Source organism: Lepidochelys kempii, chromosome 11 (genome assembly GCF_965140265.1).
Source record: "Lepidochelys kempii isolate rLepKem1 chromosome 11, rLepKem1.hap2, whole genome shotgun sequence".
Lineage (NCBI taxonomy): Eukaryota > Metazoa > Chordata > Testudines > Cheloniidae > Lepidochelys > Lepidochelys kempii.
Window position 1 is genome coordinate 878009 of NC_133266.1, and position 20194 is coordinate 898202.

Here is a 20194-nt window from a genome sequence, read left to right on the forward strand (position 1 = left end):
TGGGGCAGGCTGGAGGGGGGGTGTGGGGCAGGCTGGGGGGTATATAGGGCAGTGTGGGGACATAGGCCAGGCTGGGGTGGGGTCTATGGGGTTGTGGGGGGACATGGGGGGCAGCCCGGGGGGCTCGATAGGGCGGGGGAGAGACATGGGGCAGGCTGGAGGGGGTGTGTGGGGCAGGCTGGGGGGTATATAGGGCAGTGTGGGGACATAGGCCAGGCTGGGGTGGGGTCTATGGGGCTGTGGGGGGACATGGGCAGCCCAGGGGTGGGGGGCAGGCTGGGGGCCCCATCTGGCAATGGGGAGACATGGGGCAGGTCCGTGGGGCGAGGGGGGCCGGGGGGGCTCCACGGGGCGGGGGGGGGCTCCGGGGGGGGCGATGGGGGCGGTCCATGGGGCGGATCTATGGGGCCCGGGGCTGTGTTTGCTCCTCCCGGCCCGCAGGGGGCCCCGGAGCCCGCCCCGCTCGGCGCCGGTGTCCGGGGCGGAGCCGGGGCCGGGATCATGCAGGTGCCGGGGACGGAGCCGACCCTTGGGGACCCCCTGGCGCGGCCCCGGGGGGTCCCACGGGGGGTTCGGGCTGGGCGCGGTCCGGGCGCGGCCCCGGGGGGTCCCACGGGGGGTTCGGGCTGGGCGCGGTCCGGGCGCGGCCCCGGGGGGTCCCACGGGGGGTTCGGGCTGGGCGCGGGCTGGGGGCGGCCCCCAGGGGGGTCCCATGGGGGGTTCGGGCTGGGCGCGGGCTGGGTGTGGCCCCCGGGAGGGTCCCACGGGGGGTTCAGGCTGGGTGTGGCCCCCGGGGGGGTTCGGGCTGGGCACGGTCCGGGCACGGCTCCCTGGGGGTTTACACGGGGGGGTTGGGCTGGGCGCGGGCTGGGTGTGGCCCCCAGGGGGGTTCCACGGGGGTTCGGGCTGGGCGCGGTCCGGGCATGGTCCCTGGGGGGTCCCACGGGGGGTTCAGGCTGGGCGCGGGTTGGGTGCGGCCCCCAGGGGGGTCCCACGGGGGGTTCGGGCTGGGCGCGGGCTGGGTGTGGCCCCCGGGGGGGTTCGGGCTGGGCATGGTCCGGGCACGGCTCCCTGGGGGTTTACACGGGGGGGTTGGGCTGGGCACGGGCTGGGTGTGGCCCCCGGGGGGGTCCCACGGGGGGTTCGGGCTGGGCGCGGTCCGGGTGTGGCCCCCGGGGGGGTCCCACGGGGGGTTCGGGCTGGGCGCGGGCTGGGTGTGGCCCCCGGGGGGGTCCCACGGGGGGTTCGGGCTGGGTGTGGCCCCCGGGGGGGTCCCACGGGGGGTTCGGGCTGGGTGTGGCCCCCGGGGGGGTCCCACGGGGGGTTCGGGCTGGGCGCGGGCTGGGTGTGGCCCCCGGGGGGTTCGGGCTGGGCGCGGGTTGGGTGCGGCCCCCAGGGGGTCCCACGGGGGGTTCGAGCTGGGCACGGTCCGGGCACGGCTCCCTGGGGGTTTACACGGGGGGGTTGGGCTGGGCACGGGCTGGGTGCGGCCCCCAGGGGGGTCCCACGGGGGGTTCGGGCTGGGCGCGGGCTGGGTGTGGCCCCCGGGGGGGTCCCACGGGGGGTTCGGGCTGGGCGCGGGCTGGGTGTGGCCCCCGGGGGGTCCCCCGGGGGGTTCGGGCTGGGCGCGGGCTGGGTGTGGCCCCCGGGGGGTCCCACGGGGGGTTCGGGCTGGGTGTGGCCCCCGGGGGGTCACACGGGGGGTTCGGGCTGGGCGCGGGCTGGGTGTGGCCCCCGGGGGGTCACACGGGGGGTTCGGGCTGGGCGCAGGTTGGGTGCGGACCCCAGGGGTGTTCGGGCTGGGCACGGCCAGAGGCTGCCGTTGGGACGAGGTTGACTCGCGACCCGTTGGTGCCGGGTTGGTCCGTGGGCGATGCGCTCGGGGGCCCGCCTTGGGGCTGTGTGCCATGGGGCTGTGTGAGCCCGGTATCGCCTCACCCGTCAGTGGGGGGCCAGGCAGGGGGTCCCTCCGTCCCTGTTCGCCGCAGTAACGCGCCCCTGTGCCCACCAGGCGTCCGTGGCCAAGGACTCCGTGCAGGCGGCGGCCCAGAAGTTCCTGAACTTTGTGAATCGGGGCCCCTCCCCCTACCATGGTAAGGGGCTGGGGGAGCCTGGGGGAAAGGGGGTTGCGCCCGCGGCGGGGCCCCCCTGAGCCTGCAGCTGCTGCCCTGTCCAGGCTGTCACCCCATCGACAGAGAGCTGCCCCCTGGCAGTGCCTGTTGGAGCTGGACGGCAACACCGAGCTACCCACACCCCTCCGGGGGCCCCTTCGCCCCCTCCCGGCTCAAGCCTCTATTCCCATGGGGCTGGTGGGGGTAGCAGACACTCCCCAGCTGGTGGGGTAGGGGGAGAGACTGGCCAGACTCACCAGGGTGTTAAACCTGGGACACTGCTGCCCACGCCCGGCTCCTGGGCACCGGGCCCATTTCTCACACTGCCCTGGCACGGCTCCCTCCGCACCCCGGTGTCGCAACGCCTGTTCTCCTGCCCCAGGCTGCCCCCCTCCGCCCCCCGCCTCTCTCCCCTAGGTGCCCGCTCCCCCTGCCCGGAGCCAGGGCCTGCAGCCAGGCAGGGGACGCGGCAGGGCTGCAAGGAGCCAGCGTCCCCACTTGTTTATCAGAAGCCTGCGGGACGCGGCAGGGTGGAGTCCCCCCATCCCCCCCCGGGCAGCAGCCGCAGAGTGTGCAGTCTGGGGGGGTGGGGGGGAAGGTTTGGTGACAGAGCAGGTTGGGAATTCCAAGCCGGGGGGCTCCCAGTGCCAGCTGCCCAGCCCTGCTGAGTGCATGAGGATCCGGGGTGGCGGGGGTTTGGGGGGGAGGCTGTTTCCTCCTTGCTCCCCACTCCCTGACCCGAAGCAAAGTCCACTCCCAGACTCTTATCAGCACAGGCAGGGCCGATTCCCCAGGTGCTTGGCACCCGAGCCAGGTGCTGTGCGGGGGGAGCTGCCCTCTTAACCGCCTGCCCCGACTGGAGAGTCTGCACTCCCCTGCAGAGGACCCTGCAAAATCCCTCCCCTCCAGACAGTGGGGCTGTGGGGCTGAGTGGGGATGGCCCAAGGGGGCGGGGGCTGCGATGCCCATGCGCTGCTCTGTATGGACCCTTCTCACACCCGCTCAGGCACAGCACCCTGGCGAGGCACCGGCTGGCAGAGGAGCAGAACCACTTTCCTGCCGTCGGTGCCCACTGCCCCCTACGGGGGAGGGGCTGGCATGGCCCAGGGATGGGCTCAGTCTCCATGCTGCCCATTGTGACGGACTTCCCCGGGGTGCAACCTGGAACTGGGGTACTGCGGAGTCCTCTGTCTCACCAGCCTGGGCTCCCTATCCCACTGTGATGCTGTGACAAGCTGCAGACCCCTCCAGGTCCTGCACTCACACAGCCATCCCCAGGCAGGCACGCGCTTTGCTGAGTTACAGGAATGCTTCTCCTACCCACTCATGAACCCTCAATAGAGAGGCCCCAGCCAGTGCCCCCCAGCTTCCCAGCTTTGCGCCCCAGAACTGTACCATCAAGCCCTGGGCAGAAGCCTGGCCAGTGTTAGTTATGACCCAGTCCACCCCTACCTCCATGTGGAGGTGTCCTGCACCAGCCCCTGTTCCTGAGCAGATTTCCCTGCGCGCACTGTCTTAGGTAAAAAATACAAAACAGATTTTTTGACGACAGAAAGGTAGATTTTAAGTGATTCTAAGCAATAAGGGGACAGATCAGAGTAGATCACCTAAGAAGCAGAACCAAACGGCAAGCTGCGAGTTATAAACTAGAGAGGATTTGACCCAAGCATCCCACTGGTACAAGCGGCTCACCAATCTTCCATACACAGGCTGGGATTCCCTCCTTCCGCTGGGCCCCCTGCCCCCACACAGTCCTTGGTTTTCCAGGCATCTTTCCAGGAGCTGAGTTGAGGGGGGAGTGATGCCAGTGATGATGTCGCTTCCCCCCTTTTATGGCTTCTTCCAGCTTGCTGGAAAGATCCTTTGCTAGGAGTCCAACAGTCCCTGTTGTGTAGTCGCTCTCCGAGGGGTTTCCACTGTACCCAGTTCCTGTGAGTGTGTGTTCCCCTCAGTGGGCCGTCAGCACCGGTTGGCCTTTTTATTGTTGCACCTGAAGGGCTGCTGGTGGATGTTTTTAAGCTCCCGGCAGGTTTCAGAGGCTCACACGGATACAATTCGGACTCCAGATACAATGACAGCGCATACAATCCAACGGGAGAGTCATGGGCAACAGATCAAGACTTTTAAAATGACACCTCACAAGGCAGACTTCGTACCAAACGCATCATCGTCCTATCGCTGTGGCAAATCTGGGGAGGCCAGGGTGTTGCTTTGGGGTGCAGAACGGTAGACTTTAAGTGACTATAAGCAGTAAGCGTGGCGGTTTGTGTGGTTCCCCGCAGTGGTTGCCGAATGCCGGAGCCGCCTGCTGCAGGCGGGGTTCTGGGAGCTGAAGGAGGCTGAGCACTGGGACATCCAGCCCGAGCACAAGGTAGGGTAGGGGGCTGCCTAGGGCACGGGCTGGGGACATGGGGTGCTCTTGTTGCCCTGGCCTGTGGCTTTGGGGGCACAGTGCATTTGTGGGGGGAGGGGGCAGCTTGGTGGGGTGGGCCCAACTTCTCCCCACCTCCAGGAAAGGGCTGAGGGGGCCCTGGCCCCGAAGCCATTGGGATGGGCTTAGGCCAACACCACCACTGCTGCCTCTCCCCTTTTCTCTCAGTACTTCGTGACCCGGAACCACTCCACCCTGATCGCCTTCGCCGTCGGGGGCCGGTACCAGCCTGGCAACGGCTTCAGTCTGATTGGCGCCCACACGGACAGCCCCTGCCTCAGGGTGAGGGACCCCTCGCACCCGGGACGCCAGCTGCCTCCTCCCGCCCCGCCCCGGTTCCCCTGGGGCGCCTCCAGCCTCACCCGGCCCGCCCCGCCCCGGTTCCCCTGGGGCGTGTCCAGCCCGACCCGACCGGCCCCGGTTCCCCAGCTCCACCCGTGCTGGTTCCTCTGGGGCGCGTCCAGCCTGACCCACGCTGGTTTCCCTGGGGCTCCGTCCTTGCCTGCCCCATCACCCGCCACTCCCTGGCCTCTGCCTGGATCCCTTCCCCCGGGTCCCTCTGGAGCACCCCCTACCCTGCCGGGTGCTGGACACCCAGCCCTGCCCGGCTCTGGGGCCTCACCCAGGCTGGGATTGCCGTGGGGCAGGATCTCATGGAGCCTCGCTCTCCCGCCCCCAGGGCCTGGCTTCATGCCCATCCCAGAGCCCCGTCCTTGGTGGCCTCCCCACTGCTGCTGCCAGGGCCCGGGGGGCTGAGCCAAAGGTGCCCCCCTCATGAGCAGTGCCCGGCCCGCTGGCTGGTGATGGGCTGCTGGCTCTCGCACAGGTGAAGCGTCGCTCCAAGAGAGGCCACGTGGGCCTGGTGCAGGTGGGCGTGGAGACCTATGGAGGTGGGATTTGGAACACGTGGTTCGACCGGGACCTGACTGTGGCCGGGCGGGTGATCGTAAAGGTGAGCCTGGGCTGGGCTGGGAGCCGCTCCCGGCCCGCAGCTCCGTGTCTGCAGGTCACAGCTCGTGGTGGGATCCACTCCCGTCCACGCATCCCGGATCCTAGAGTCCGTCTGTCCATCTGTCACACCCACGCTCCCCCTCGGAAGTCAGCAGGTTCCGACTCCCTACCCCACGCGGGGAACACACACCTCCCCCGTCTGCAGGGATATGGGCAGGGGTCCGGCACTGCCGCCCTCTTCACCCCACATGGTGGGCAGCTGGGCAGGCAGGTGCAGAGGGAACGCCCCAGGCAGGCAAAGACCCTCACCCCATGGATTAGATCCTTCCAGCCCCCATCCCTGCCCTTCCCCTGGAGGAGGGCTGACTCCTGTGGGTGGGCATGGGGAGGTCCCTGGGAAGGGCTCCCTGACCCGCCCTCCCTGCTGTGCTTTCAGGAGCTGGCTGCGGGGCGGCTGGAGCAGCGGCTGGTGTGGGTGGAGCGGCCCGTCCTGCGCATCCCCAACCTGGCCATCCACCTGCAGCGCAGTGTCAACGAGAGCTTTGGGCCCAACACGGAGCAGCACCTGTGAGCCGCCCCCCGGGGCTCGCCCAGAGCAGGAGGGTTCAGTGGGGCAGGCGTCCCCATCCCACGCCAGAGCATGGGCACTAATGTTCCCCGTGCTCTCCCCAGGGGCCTGGCCCGGCTGTGTGCCGAGAGGGCTCCACGGCCTGGCGGAGCTTCCTGCTCTTGCCCTGTGTGGTGGGACCCTCTCCAGCCAGCTCACAGCCCAGGTGTTCCCGGAGCACATGCTGCCAGGTCTGGGGGGCTGCCTGGGAGGCGCAGGGTACCGTGGGGGGCACAGAGATGGGGGGTGGATCGCAGGCCTGGGGCAGGGCTTCCCCCTCAGTCACTCCCAGGGCATCGGCGTCTGACACCCCTTTCTCTGCCAGTTGGCTGGTGAGCCCCTGGGGAGCAGGGCAAGGGCGCGCCCGGGGAAGGGCTTGCTCTGGCGATTGCCCCAGGATGTGGGAGCAGCCGAGCAGGGTTGGAAATGCCCAGGTGACCAACCAAGCCCTTTTCCCCGCAGGGTGCCCATCCTGGCCACTACCATCCAGGAGGAGCTGGAGAAGGGGGCACCCAAGGCTGGGGCTCCCTGCACTGCTGATGCCCAGGTGAGGCAGGAGGTCCCCTGGGGGTGTCAGAGCCCAGCTCCCCATCATGTGGGTTTTGTGCACCGAGTGTCCCCTGCTCGGCATGCCGGGGGGCCCTGGGACAGGGGAAACCCAGCCAGGAGCTGCAGTGTTCCTGGGAGAGCCGGGGGGACTGGGGCCGGGCGGTGCTGCCCTGCGGGGACGGGGGTCTCGTGGCCTGTCCACAGCATTCACCTCCCGTGGGGGGCTCTGCTCTCTCCCCAGACGGAGCGGCATGCCCCCGTCCTGCTATCCCTGCTCTGCTCCCAGCTGGGCGTGAAGCCGGAGCAGATCGTGGAGATGGAGCTGTGTCTGGCGGATACGCAGCCAGCGGTGAGTGACCAGGACCCAGCCGGGGGGGCCAGGCAATGGCAAGGCAGCGGCTTCTCCCTCCAGCCCCAGGCTGACTGGCACAGGGCTGAGGGTAAAATCTGCTGCAAGGGTCCCTGCCCTGCTGGTGATGAGCTGCCTGGGTTGGGAGGAGGCAGGGACCATCCTTCATGTTGTCACAGATCCACAGGATCGGGGCTATGCCCCCAGCTTTGGGTCAGTCCCTTGGTGTGATGGGCCAGACCCCCCAGGGTCCCACTCTTTCCCTGGGATGACCCACGCGGCCTCCCCACCTCCTAGGCTGGACCTGTGGGCGCCAGCCTCCTGCTGCACCCCGCCCAGCAAGTCCAGCTGAGACACCTGGGAGGGAGCAGTGCGCTGCTCAGGAGGAGGGTGCCTCCCCCAGCCCCATAGAATCAGAGATCAGGGCTGGAAGGGACCTCAGGAGGTATCTAGTCCAACCCCCTGCTCAAAGCAGGACCAATCCCCACTAAATCATCCCAGCCAGGGCTTTGTCAAACCGGACCTTAAAAACCTCTAAGGAAGGAGATTCCACCACCTCCCTAGGCAACGCATTCCAGTGCGTCACCACCCTCCTCGTGAAAGTTTTTCCTAATATCCAACCTAGACCTCCTCACTGCAACTTGAGACCATTACTCCTTGTTCTGTCATCTGCCACCACTGAGAACAGCCTAGATCCATCCTCTCTGGAACCCCCTTTCAGGTAGTTGAAAGCAGCTATCGAATCCCCCCTCATTCTTCTCTTCTGCAGGCTAAACAATCCCAGCTCCCTCAGCCTCTCCTCATAAGTCTTGTGTTCCAGACCCCTAATCATTTTTGTTGCCCTCCGCTGGACGCTTTCCAATTTTTCCACATCCTTCTTGTAGTGAGGGGCCCAAAACTGGACACAGTACTCCAGATGAGGCCTCACCAATGTCGAATAGAGGGGAATGATCACGTCCCTCGATCTGCTGGCAATGCCCCTACTTATACATCCCAAAATGCCATTGGCCTTCTTGGCAACAAGGGCACACTGCTGACTCATATCCAGCTTCTCGTCCACTGTCACCCCTAGGTCCTTTTCTGCAGAACTGCTGCCGAGCCATTCGGTCCCTAGTCTGTAGCTGTGCATTGGGTTCTTCCGTCCTAAGTGCAGGACTCTGCACTTGTCCTTGTTGAACCTCATCGATTTCCCTAGGGAGGAGGTGGAGTCTCCATCCTTTGAGGTGTTTAAGGCCCGGCTTGACAAAGCCCTGGCTGGGATGATTTAGTTGGGGTTGATCCTGCTTTGAGCAGGGGTTGGACTAGATACCTGCTGAGGTCCCTTCCCACCCGGATAGTCTGTGATTCTAGGAGGCACACTGGACTGCTGCAGACACTGCATCTGTGTGGCCAGGGTTGCGACTAGGCTGCCTGCTCTGCTGCTGATGGTGACGTGGGGTCCCTGCTCTTGACCTCCCCGCGGGGCTCCACCGTCCCCCACTGTCCTTCCCGCACCAGCTCCCTCCTGGGGCCAGTGTGGCTGCTGTGCACTTCCCCTGGGAGCAGCCTCTGCTGCGCCCCCCCAGCCTTCAGGGCCTGGTGTCTGCACTCCTCAGGCCGAATGTCTGCGGCCCCCAACCTCTGGGAGTGAGCGCTCGGGAGCCTGGCATGGAGGGACGCCCGCGGCTCATCCACACGTGCCCTGAGGTCCCAGCCAAGCCAGTCCCCAGCTTGTGCCCGCCTCGGAGGCTGCCCCCCACTCCCTGCAGCAGAGCCCCCAGGGCAATCCCCAAGCAGGGCTGGGGTCAGTCCTCAGGCGGTGTGCAGCTGGGGCAGGAGCCGGGCTCCCCAGGGTGCCGGTACCCCTGCAGCCCCGCTCCTGGAGGGTGGGACTTGCCCAGGGCGTGGTGGGGCAGCGCCCAAGCACCTGGCTCTGTGCATGCGTGCAGGGGCCCAGCCGGGGCGCCGGTGGGAACTGGGCCCAGAGCCCTGCTAGGATGGGACTGCCCGGCTCCGCCAGGTCCCCCAGCCCGCATGACGGACTCCGTTTGCTCGCTCCCTTTCAGACATTAGGTGGCGCCTTCGATGAGTTCATCTTCTCCCCCCGCCTGGACAATCTGCACAGCTGCTACTGCGCCCTGCAGGTGAGTGGGGGCTGCCCCGGGGAGACTGTGCCCCACCCCAACCCCGACTCTGCGCTCCTCTCTGGGGTCGCGGCTGCACCCGTCTCTGGGGGGCGGGGTGTCAGCAGGGCCCTGTGGGGACTCCCCTTCTGGCAGGACGGCGGCGGGGCCAGGCACATGTCGGGGTGGAGGGGCTGTTTGCCCGGCGCTTGCTCGGCCGGTGGCTCTGTGGGCTCTGCCCCAGGAATGCCCCATGTTCTGTCCCCTGCAGGCCCTGATCAGCTCCTGTGAGGCTCCCGGCTCCCTCTCCCGGGAGCCCAACGTCCGCCTGATCGCGCTGTACGACAACGAGGAGGTGAGCGGACGTGGGGCGGTGACGTGCTCCAGCTGAGAACTGAGCTGGGGGCGGGGAGATTGGGAGGGGGGAACCTGCACTCTTCCCCCTCCTGAAGCACTTCACAGCACAGCGCCCCCAGCAGGGCAGGGACTGGGAGGAGCAGATCCATCTTCTCTCCCCCCCACCTCCACCCCAACCCCCACGTCCGGAGATTCCCAGGGCAGCCACTGCCGGTGCCTTTCCCTGCACCAGCCGGGCAATAGCCCAGGCACACTCATCCCATGTTGGGTGTCACGGACCCCCAGGATCAGGGCCAGGGCCCCAGCGTGGGGACAGGCCCTGGCGGTGAGAGAGGCCCCCAAGGGGTCTGTCTCCGCCTCCAGGAGAAGCCACGCAACTTCACCGCCTCCTGGGGCTGGACCTTTGGGCCTGTAGCCTCCCTGCACCCCCACCATGAGCTCCAGGCAGCAAGTCCCCCTGAGACAGACCCCGATGGAGACTTGTACCATCTTGGGGGGCAGCACCCCCTCCCCCAGGATCTGCAGGGACACACAGCCAGCGCAGGCCAACAGGCAGGTTTGTCACCTGGACCAACACAGGGACACCTTAGCTCAGCCCAGAGAATTAAAGGTTAAAGCATCGTCCGTTCTGGTCAGCCAGCGCCCATCCCAGCTGTAGTGAACCCCACTGTTCAGACTCCATCTGTCTCTGTCTGGCCTCCTTGGGCAGAGTCCAGGTGAGCCCTGACTCCTGCCAGCAGCCTGCTCTGATCCCCTACCTCACTCCTCCCCCATCCTCTGTCCTCAAACTGGAGGATGTTCCCCAGCCTCCCTGGGGGGAGGTCAGGAAATCCACCCCCTCTCGGGCGCTGGTTGTGGGTGCCAGTGTCCTGTGACTGGCTTTGCCATTGTGTCTTCTGGGATTCCCCATTGATATGGGGTCAGGCTCCACCAGTGTTTTTTAATGACCCATCCCTGCTCAGACAGCCAGGCGACATGCACATGGATGTCTCTTAGCCTCCCTGAGAGCAAACCGTCCTTCCCCTCCACTACTCCTGGGGGAATTCTGTGCCAAAAAATTAAAAATTCTGTTCACAATATTTTAAAATTCTGCATATTTTATTTGTCAGAATAACACAATATAATCACAGCAGTTTCAATTATTTTTGGTAATTTATTTCAAAATACTTGTCAGCAAGTATGTCTGTAACAATACAGACAACAAAAAAGATTCAGGAAATGTTTTTTGACAAATAGATTCCTTACTAGGCATATTAATGCAGGACTCTGAGTAATAATTCATTTAAACTACAATACAGAACTGTATTTCCCACACCCCTCAGAAGCAGTGTAAAGGCTTGGGGGAGTCAGAGGTAACGGAGGAGCTGAGGTAGAGGGAAGTAAATTGCTGGGAAGGAGCCTGGGTGTGAACTTGGAGGGTTGTTGAGTATGGGTGTGAAAAGTATGGAACAGGTTTTTTGAGGGGGCGGGGAGAGACTGTTAGGGAGCTTCCCCCATGCAGACCCTGGCTAACCCCTAGCCTTTCCCATTCAGTCAGGCACATGTGCCGCTGTCCCCATGTGTTCTTGCACCCCTACTCAGACACCCACTCCCCACATCCCCATGTGGTCCTGCACCCCTCCCCCTGTCCCCATGTAGCTCTGTACCTCCTCCCCTTCCCCATGTGTCTCTGTGCCCCCACTCAGCCACCCCTGTGCCTATGTATCCCAGTACTCCCTCCCCCGTCCCCATGAGTCTCTGTGCCCCCCAGCCACTCCCCTGTTGCTATGTAGCTCTTTGCACCCCCTCCCCCCTGTGGCCCTGTGCCTCCACTCCCATTTAGCCCCTGCCCCAGTCTGTCCTCCCCTGCTAGCCCTCATGAGCCCCTGTATGACCATCCCCCAGGCACCCCACGCTGTCCGTCTCCGCAAAGCTCCTGTCTCCTGACCTGGCCTGCTGTGGAGAAGGCAGACTCTTTTTCTTCCCTCGCTGGCTGGGAGCTGCTGCTGTGTTCTGTCACCACAGCACTCTCTGGTGGGCAAAACATGGAAGGGCAGACGTTATTTTCTGCGGGGAGCTGCTGCTCTGTTCTTGTGCCACAGCGCCCTCTGGTGGGCAAAAGGCAGAACTGCAGCAACATTTTGGCAGAAGCTTTTTTCTGCACAAAAAAATTTAAAAATATATGCATGGCTCATCAATTACGCACACATGCATCAAGTTCTGTCCCTAGGCAGGGCCCTGCACACCTGGCTGAGTCCCCAGGCGTGTCTGCCTGCTCTCAGTGGGTCAGTTGTGTTGCTGATGGTCCTTAATGGGCCACCCAGCAGGCTAGGCAGAGCTGACCCCAACTTGTCTGGGGTGTCCCCCAGAAGCAGAGCACAAGTTTGAAATACAGACAGTACAGAGCCAATACTTGTAACTTTAAATACAAAAATGATACCCACAGACAGACAGCATCATCCTAACCAGCAAGTCATAACCTTGTCTTAAACACTATATTTGACCCCCTTTGTACAAGATTTGGTGCCACTACAGGACCTTGGTTGCAACGATGGTCTATACGGTCCCAGTTCATGTCAATAACGTCACTGGAGGGAGCCCAGGGCCGGGCTAGCAGGGGGCTGCGGGTCGGGAGTGAGGGGCACTGGCAGGGCTGTGGGGGAGCCCAGGGCCGGGCTAGCAGGGGGCTGTGGGTCGGGAGTGAGGGGCACTGGCGGGGCTGTGGGGGAGCCCAGGGCCGGGCTAGCAGGGGGCTGCGGGTCGGGAGTGAGGGGCACTGGCGGGGCTGTGGGGGAGCCCAGGGCCGGGCTAGCAGGGGGCTGCGGGTCGGGAGTGAGGGGCAGGAGGCTGGCGTTGCAGCCGCAGAGGGAGGTGCGTTCCCACGGAGTGGGGATCTGGCTCCTACTGGGACGTGGGGCCAGGAACAGCCTGGGGGAAACGGGGCGCCGTTCCTGTGTGGTCCTGGGGCAGGCCGCGAATGGGCTGCCCTGGGGGTGGGTCCGAGGCCCCCTGCTGCCAGCCGCGCTGACCAGGCCCTCCCTGCAGGTGGGCTCGGAGAGCGCGCAGGGCGCCGAGTCCCTGCTGACGGAGCTGGTCCTGCGCCGCATCTCGGCCACACCCCAGAACCTGACGGCCTTCGAGGAGTCCCTGGCCAAGTCCTACCTGATCAGCGCCGACATGGCCCACGCTGCCCACCCCAACTACCTGTGAGTGACCGGGGGGAGCGGCACGGGAAGGCCTCGCGGGGGGAGGGCAGTTTGCCCCCAGGGCTGGCTGGGGAGCAGATGGGGCCTGGGGGCAGCCCAGGACTAATGCTCCGCTTCTGTTGCAGGGACAAGCATGAGGAGAATCACCGGCCGGCCTTCCACAAGGTGAGTGCAGCCCCCTCCCTGCGGCAGGGACTGGGGGCTCCCTCGGGGCGGGGGCTGGGGGGAGCTCTCCCTGCACCCCCTGACAAGGGCCAGGCTCTTCAGATCCAGGGCCCTTCCCCAGTGCTTGCCTTGCTCCGGCCAGCTGCCTGGGGCCCCCGATCCTGGCTTGGCACGAAGCCCCCGTCTGCTGGCTGCTCTGAGACCGCCGCAGCCTGTGCTGAGCCTTGAGCCAGCCCCCCGCGGGGTTCCTGGGTGTGTGGCCCAGCCGGCGCCCCATTGGGCTGCAGAGCACGGGCGCTCCAGGGGATTGGGGAAGGACCTCAGCCTTGCCAGTCATGGGACACCAGTGCCGCACCCCTGCTCAGGGAGGCCGAGGGCAGGCAGCTTTGCTGGGAACTGGGGCAGGTCCCGCTGCCAGGGGGTGCTGCTCTCCCAGCTAGGGGTCAGGGCCAGGCTGAGTCTGGATGTTTGCACAGGGCCCCGTGATCAAGGTGAACAGTAACCAGCGCTATGCCTCCACGGCTGTCACCGAGGCAGTGATCCGGGAGATCGCGGGCCGCGTCGACGTCCCCCTGCAGGTAAGTGCCCTGGCCCTGGCCAGCCTGAGCGCCGCCAGGGGATCCCACTCTTGTGGGCTGTGGCCATGAATCGGTCACACCCCGTGGTCACTGGCAGAATGGTCTCCCTGCCTGGGGAATCTCCAAGTCAGGGAACCACAGGGTCTGGTCTGTGCCCAGCCTCCCAGGAGTGCCCCAAGGCCCCCCCACACTTCCACAGGGCCAGCCTTTGGCCTGCACCACTCCCAGACTGCCTTCGGGCACCGGTGATCCCTGCTCTTTTCATGGCTTCCTGCAACAAGTCCAGCCAGGCCAGACACCCGCAGGAGGCTTTGTTCTCCCCTTTGGGGTGCAGTGCTCCAAGCCAGTGTCTGCAGTGAGGTCAGGCAACCCTGGGGGTGCAGTGCTCCCAGTCAGTGTATGCAGTGATACCTGGCAGCCCTGGGGGTGCAGTGATCCGAGACAGTGTCTGCAGTGAGGCTGGACAGCCCTGGGGTGCAGTGCTCCCAGACAGTGTCTGCCGTGAGGCCTGGCAGCCCTGGGGGCTCAGTGCTCCCAGACAGTGTCTGCAGTGAGGCCTGGGGGCTCAGTGCTCCCAACTGGTGTCTGCAGTGAGGCTGGACAGCCCTGCAGACATCCCAATCCCTGCTCTGTGACTGAACCAAGGGAGCCTCGAGCATCTGAGACAGGAGTTTGTTCAGCCCTTTTCTTCAAAACCCGCAGTGAAGGGGATTCCCCAGCCCCCCTTGGGAGCCTGCTCCGGAGCGTGACTCCCCTGAGCATTGGAAAGCTTTTCCCGGTCGCTAACCTCAGTCCCCCTGGCTGCAGGTTCAGCCCACTGCTGCTTGTCCTGCCTTCTGGACACGGAGAACAACCGGTCCCCGAGCTCTTTCGAACAGCCCCCAACGAATTGGAAGCCAGTTCTCAGGCCCCTGCAAGCTTCCTTTCTCCACACTGGGCATGTCCAGGCTCTTTAGTCTTTGCTCACAAATCAGGGTTTCTAAACCTTTGATCAGGTTTGTTGCTGGGCACTGGGCTCCCCCCATCTTTCCTCACGGGCAGCGCACGGAGCTGGGTACAGCGCTGCCGCTGAGGCCTCACCATGCCAAGCAGAGCAGCACTGGGACCTCCAGTGTCTACACACGATGCTCCTGTTCGCCGTTGCATCGCTTCCATTGTGACCCCCAGGCCTTTTCAGCAGTGCGACCACTGAGCCAGTTAGTCCCCAGTTTGTACTTGTGCATCTGAGTTTTCCTCCCTACGCGTGGTACTTTGCACTTGTCTCTATTGAATTCGTCTTGTTGATTTCAGACCAGTTCTGCAGTTCTCAAGGTCGCTTTGGATTCTAATCCTGCCTCCAAAGTGCTTGTGACCTCTCCCAGCTTGGTGTCCTCTGCACATTTCATAAGCATCCTCTCCACTCCATTATCCACGTCATGACTGAAAATATTGAATAGTGCCAGACCCAGGGCTGACCCCTGCAGAACCCCACCAGATCCACACTCCCAGTTTGACAATGAACCCTGGATAACTACTCTTAGGGTATGGCCTTTCAGCCAGTTGTGCACCCCCCGGATAGTAATTTCATCCAGACCACATTGCCCTAGTTTGTTTAGGAGAATGTCACGTGGGACTGTGCCAAAAGCCTTACTGACATCCAGATATATCCCGCCCACTGCTTCCCCCAGCCACTGGGCCAGTGACCCTGTCAAAGGAGGAAGTTCAGTCGGTTTGACGTGATTTTCTTGACAAATCCATGCTGGCTACTCCTTATAACCCCAGTAGCCTCCAGGTGCTGACAAACTGATTGTTTCATAATTTGTTCCAGGATCTCCCCAGGTCTGGAAGTGAGACTGACGGGTCTGTAACTCCCCAGGTTCTCTTACTCCCCTTTTTACATGTCTTCCCTTCTCCAGCCCTCCAGGAGCTTTCAGAAATAGTTGCTCACCGTTCCGATTGCTTCGGCTAACTCCTTAAGTAGCCTCGGCTGAATGTCACAGCCCCTGCCGGCCTGGATAAGCCCAACTCCTCCAAATCGTCACGAACCTGCTCCTTCCCTCTGCTGGCTTCGTCCGTCCCCCTTGTTGCTCACAGTGATTGTGTGGAGTGTCTGGTCACCGTGAACCTTTCTAGTGAAGCCTGAAGCAAAATAGACATTAAACACCTCAGCTTCTTGAGCACCAGTTACTGGTGCCTTCCCCGCTCGGCAGAGGACCTGCCCTTGCTCCGAATGTGTTCGCAGCCCCTCCTTGTGCTGCTTGTCATGCCCCTGCTCCGTGAGCTCAGCCTGTGGCTCCGGCGTGGGCTGTTCCATGCTCCTTAGTCATCGGTTGGGTTCTACTTTTTGTAGGGTTCTTTCCTGAGTTCCTGGGGATGGAAGCCCCCCGTGCCCTGCTTCCCTAGCTCCCCTGGGCTGGCCTCCCCTCCTGCCTAGCCTCTCTTCGGACCCCTTCTGCCTTTGTTCTCCAGCCCGGCCTGCCGAGAGGCGTGCAGGGCAGTAACTTGCCGTAGTCAGTGCTCGGTCACTGAGGTTTCCGTTCAGAGATGCTGGTTCCAGCCCAGGCAGCCTCAGTGGCTGCCCCCGAATGCCTGGCCTGCTCTCCGTGTCCCGGGGAGCCCCCGGTTCTTCCCCACCATGGGGGGGCGCTGCCGAGGGGATAGGCCCAGAGCTGGAATAGTCCCAGGTTCCAAGGCCAGAAGGCACTTGGGGGACCATCTCTTCTGACCCCCTGTACGGCACAGGCCGGAGAACAGCCCCACGGTCGTCCTAGAGCAAGCTCAAAACATTCCCACACTCGTCTGCAGGGGGTGCTGGTGCACGTCCCTTGTTGCCCCCCGCTCCCCCCCCAGTGGGATGGCAGGGCTGGGGGACGCCCCTCGTCCGTGGGTGTCTGTGCGGCGGCTCTGCCGCTTACACCCCATGAGGGGACCCGCAGTGCTGGCTGCAGAGCCGAGACCCCCAGGGCTGAACGCAGTCCGAGGGAGAGGACACCCCAGCCCGAGCCAAGGGCCGGCAAGGAGGGAAGCGATGGGGCCAGATGCTCCCATTCCCCAGGGGCTGGTTCACCCTGCACTGCCCCTTCCATGCCATCCCCTCCCTCCTTGCTCGCCGTGGGGTTTCTATAGCAACCAGGAGGGGTCTGCGTGCCCCCCCACCCGAGTCACTGGGGTAGCAGGGCAGCCCAGGGAAGCCCCCCAGATGAATGGCTGCCCGGCGAGGAACCTCTGCTCCCCTGCTCTGTTGCCCCCTCCCCTGGGGCAGCCTGGGGCGGGAGGGGGCAGCGCTGAGGGGCTCACAGCCCGCCTGCTCCAGGATGTCGGGTCTGCACTGAGCCCCGAGGGTCGTTATCTGGGCTCGTCAGTGGAATGCCAAGGCCATGGTTAGCTGGGAGCCCAGCCTGCCTGGGGCTGCTCCCCAAGGCACTCATGGGGGCTGAGGAGTTGGGGGAATGGTCCTTACTCTTCCCCCCGCCCCCCCTGTTCTTCTGCCCGTCCCAGGAGTTCATGGTGCGGAACGATGTGCCCTGCGGGACCACCATCGGGCCCATCCTGGCCTCCCGCCTGGGGCTGCGGGTCCTGGACATCGGCTGCCCGCAGCTGGCCATGCACTCGATCCGCGAGATGTGCTGCACCTCCAGCGTGCTGCAGAGCATCACCCTCTTCCAGGTGAGAGCACCCCCTGCGCCCCACCCCCCTGCAGCCCATCCCCCCACCCCCCTGTCCCCCCACAGCCCACCCCCTGTCCCCCCTGCACCCCTACAGCTCCAGGGACTGCAGAGCATCCCCCTCTTCCAGGTGAGAGCACCCCCTGCGCCCCACCCCCCTGTCCCCCCACAGCCCACCCCCTGTCCCCCCTGCACCCCTACAGCTCCAGGGACTGCAGAGCATCCCCCTCTTCCAGGTGAGAGCACCCCCTGCGCCCCACCCCCCTGCAGCCCATCCCCCCACCCCCCTGTCCCCCCACAGCCCACCCCCTGTCCCCCCTGCACCCCTACAGCTCCAGGGACTGCAGAGCATCCCCCTCTTCCAGGTGAGAGCACCCCCTGCGCCCCACCCCCCTGCAGCCCATCCCCCCCACCCCCTGTCCCCCCTGCACCCCTACAGCTCCAGGGACTGCAGAGCATCCCCCTCTTCCAGGTGAGAGCACCCCCTGCGCCCCACCCCCCTGTAGCCCATCCCCCACCCCCTCTGCCCCCCCACACCCCACCCCTTGTCCCCCTGCACCCCTACAGCTCCAGGGACTGCAGAGCATCCCCCTCTTCCAGGTGAGAGCACCCTCTGTGCCCCACCCCCCTGCAGCCCATCCCCCCACCCCCTCTGCCCCCCTGCACCCCACCCCCTGTCCCCCTGCACCCGTACAGCTCCAGGGACTGCAGAGCATCCCCCTCTTCCAGGTGAGAGCACCCCCTGCGCGCCACCCCCCTGCAGCCCATCACCCCACCCCCTCTGCCCCCCCACCCCCCGTCCCTCCACACCCCACCCCCGAAGCCCTTCCCCCCACCCCCTGTCCCCCTGCACCCCTACAGCTCCAGGGACTGCAGAGTATCCCCCTCTTCCAGGTGAGAGCACCCCCTGCGCCCCACCCCCCTGCAGCCCACCCCCCACCCCCCTGTCCCCCTGCACCCCACCCCCGTCCCCCTGCACCCGTACAGCTCCAGGGACTGCAGAGCATCCCCCTCTTCCAGGTGAGAGCACCCCCTGCGCGCCACCCCCCTGCAGCCCATCGCCCCACCCCCTCTGCCCCCCCACCCCCTGTCCCTCCACACCCCACCCCCGAAGCCCTTCCCCCCACCCCCTGTCCCCCTGCACCCCTACAGCTCCAGGGACTGCAGAGCATCCCCCTCTTCCAGGTGAGAGCACCCCCTGCGCCCCACCCCCCTGCAGCCCACCCCCCACCCCCCTGTCCCCCTGCACCCCACCCCCGAAGCCCATCCCCCCCCACCCTGTCCCCCTGCACCCCATCCCTAAAGCCCATCCCCCCCCACCCTGTCCCCCTGCACTCCTCTGCCCCCGACCCATCCCCCCGCATCCCTTCCATCTCAGGGTGCTTCCGGGTTAAGTACCAGGGTCCCCTGCAGCCCCTGGGTCCCCACCCCACACATGTGCTGACGCTCTGTGGACATTCAGCCAGGTCCTGCTGCCCTTGCCCCCCCCTCCCCCCCCCCCTGCTCCAGCCCCTCCCTGGCCATTTTCATCCCTGAATGGTTACCATAGCAACCTGCAGTGGCCTTGAGTCAGTGATTGGTTACTATGGCAACATCATCCAGCACGAAGTGAGTAGCTGGTTGCCATGGTAACGCTTGTATAACTGAACGGGGAGCAGCTGTTCCTCCCCCAGCCCCCCCCCCCCCCCCCCCCCCCCCCCCCCCGGGCTCCCTGGCTGGTCTGACCCGGCCCTGGCCCCAGCCCTGATCTCTGCCTCTCTCCTTCCAGGGCTTCTTCAGCCTCTTCCCCGAGGTGAGCCGCGGCCTGCTGGTGGACTGAGCAGCGTGGGGTCGGGGGCTGAGCCGGGCCCTTCCCGAGCCGCCCAGGGGCTATTAAAGTGCATTCACCATTCACGGAGTGTGGCTCTGGGCGGGGTAGGGGAGCGGGAGTGATGTCATGAGCTCCCGCGGGGGCTGCGAACTTCCCCCCAGGAGTGCCCGGTGGGATAACTGGCGTCCAGACCCCCTGAGCTGCTGGCCTCTCCACCCTGCCTAGGGTGGGAAGTGGGCGCCCCCCCCTATCCTGGCCAGTTTCAGAGGAGGGGACCCCCGCACGTGTGTTTTGACCCACACAACCAGACCCTGGCTGGTTCATCAGCACCTGGTCCCACCTCGGGGGGAGCAGGTGTTAGTGGGGACCCTCCCCCTCAGGAAGGGGCAGGAGGGGAAGAGAAGAGCCCCCTCCCTCCAAGCCCCCAGAGGGGGAGGAACTGGGGGAATCACAGACTGAACCCTCTGTGCAGAGCAGGGACCCCCCCACCACCACCACCAACCCCCTTTGGGGTGGCAGAGGGAGATCGGCCTGGCCTGGCTGCTGCAGACCTGACAGCTGCTCTCTGGGCCGGCTTCACCCGGGGGTCCTGGCAATTTGGGGAGCGGTGGGGGGGGGGCAGCCCCTCTGGATTGTGGCAGCTCCTGGAGCATTTGAGCTTTCACCGAAACCAAACCTCGTTCCGAACCTGCAGACCGTTGGAGTGGCTGGACCACAGCTGCCAGGGCAGAGCCTTCTCCCACCCCCAGCCAGTCCCAGGGGCTCAAGGCGGGGCGCCTGGCTGCAGAGGTGGCTGCTGCTGGGGCTCCCACCCCTGAGCTGGCCGGCAGTAGGGAGGCGCAGTGGGGAATGGGACATGACTGGCACTCGCTGGTCCGCTGGCTGGAGCCCCAGCACGGGGCCGTGGCTTCCTCTCTGGCTTCAGCCGCCCTGAGGGGCTGTGCAGGGCCCCCTGCCTCCCTCTGGGAACGCCAGCCTGTCCCCTCCCCAGAGCCCAGCTGGGACACAAACCCACCCCTGCAAACCAGGGGCGTCACCGTGCAGACACAGGACTAGCTGGACCCGAAGCGAGACATTCAGGCAGGAAAGAAGTTTTACGGGTGAGAGGAATTTACTTGGAACTGCTCCCCGGGGGCACGGCGGGTTCTCCATCCCTGACCTTAACATCCAGAGGGGCTGTGTCCCTAAACCAGCTGCTCTAGGGGTGATTGCAGGGCAGGTCGCTGGCCTGTGCTGTGCAGGGCTCAGACTACATCCACAGTGATCCCTTCCAGCCTTGCGATCTGTGTCTCTGTCTCTTTAACTCTGGAACCTAATGATGACAGGTGAAAGGACAGACTTGTTAGCTGCTGCTC

At 65.0% G+C, this 20194-nt stretch overlaps 1 protein-coding gene across 1 annotated transcript; it reads left to right on the top strand.

Moving 5' to 3' along the window:
* The first annotated feature begins 402 nt into the window (after nucleotides 1-402).
* Nucleotides 403-18920, top strand: DNPEP (aspartyl aminopeptidase). The gene is made up of 15 exons (XM_073304822.1): nucleotides 403-507; nucleotides 2012-2093; nucleotides 4394-4482; nucleotides 4711-4824; nucleotides 5369-5494; nucleotides 5930-6060; nucleotides 6563-6647; nucleotides 6891-6998; nucleotides 9044-9121; nucleotides 9372-9455; nucleotides 12482-12642; nucleotides 12768-12807; nucleotides 13284-13385; nucleotides 16863-17030; nucleotides 18798-18920. Exons 1-15 carry the CDS (start codon nucleotides 403-405, stop codon nucleotides 18846-18848), a joined length of 1524 nt encoding a protein of 507 aa, XP_073160923.1. The 3' UTR covers nucleotides 18849-18920.
* The last annotated feature ends 1274 nt before the right edge of the window (nucleotides 18921-20194 follow it).

What these genes read in the sequence shown, in the direction of transcription:
- DNPEP (XM_073304822.1), top strand. Translation starts at nt 403, where the DNA reads ATGGGGCCCGGGGCTGTGTTTGCTCCTCCCGGCCCGCAGGGGGCCCCG. An exon ending in CCGGGGCCGGGATCATGCAG is followed by an intron (nt 508 to 2,011) that starts GTGCCGGGGACG and finishes TGTGCCCACCAG; the next exon opens with GCGTCCGTGGCCAAGGACTC. An exon ending in TGGCGGATACGCAGCCAGCG is followed by an intron (nt 6,999 to 9,043) that starts GTGAGTGACCAG and finishes GCTCCCTTTCAG; the next exon opens with ACATTAGGTGGCGCCTTCGA.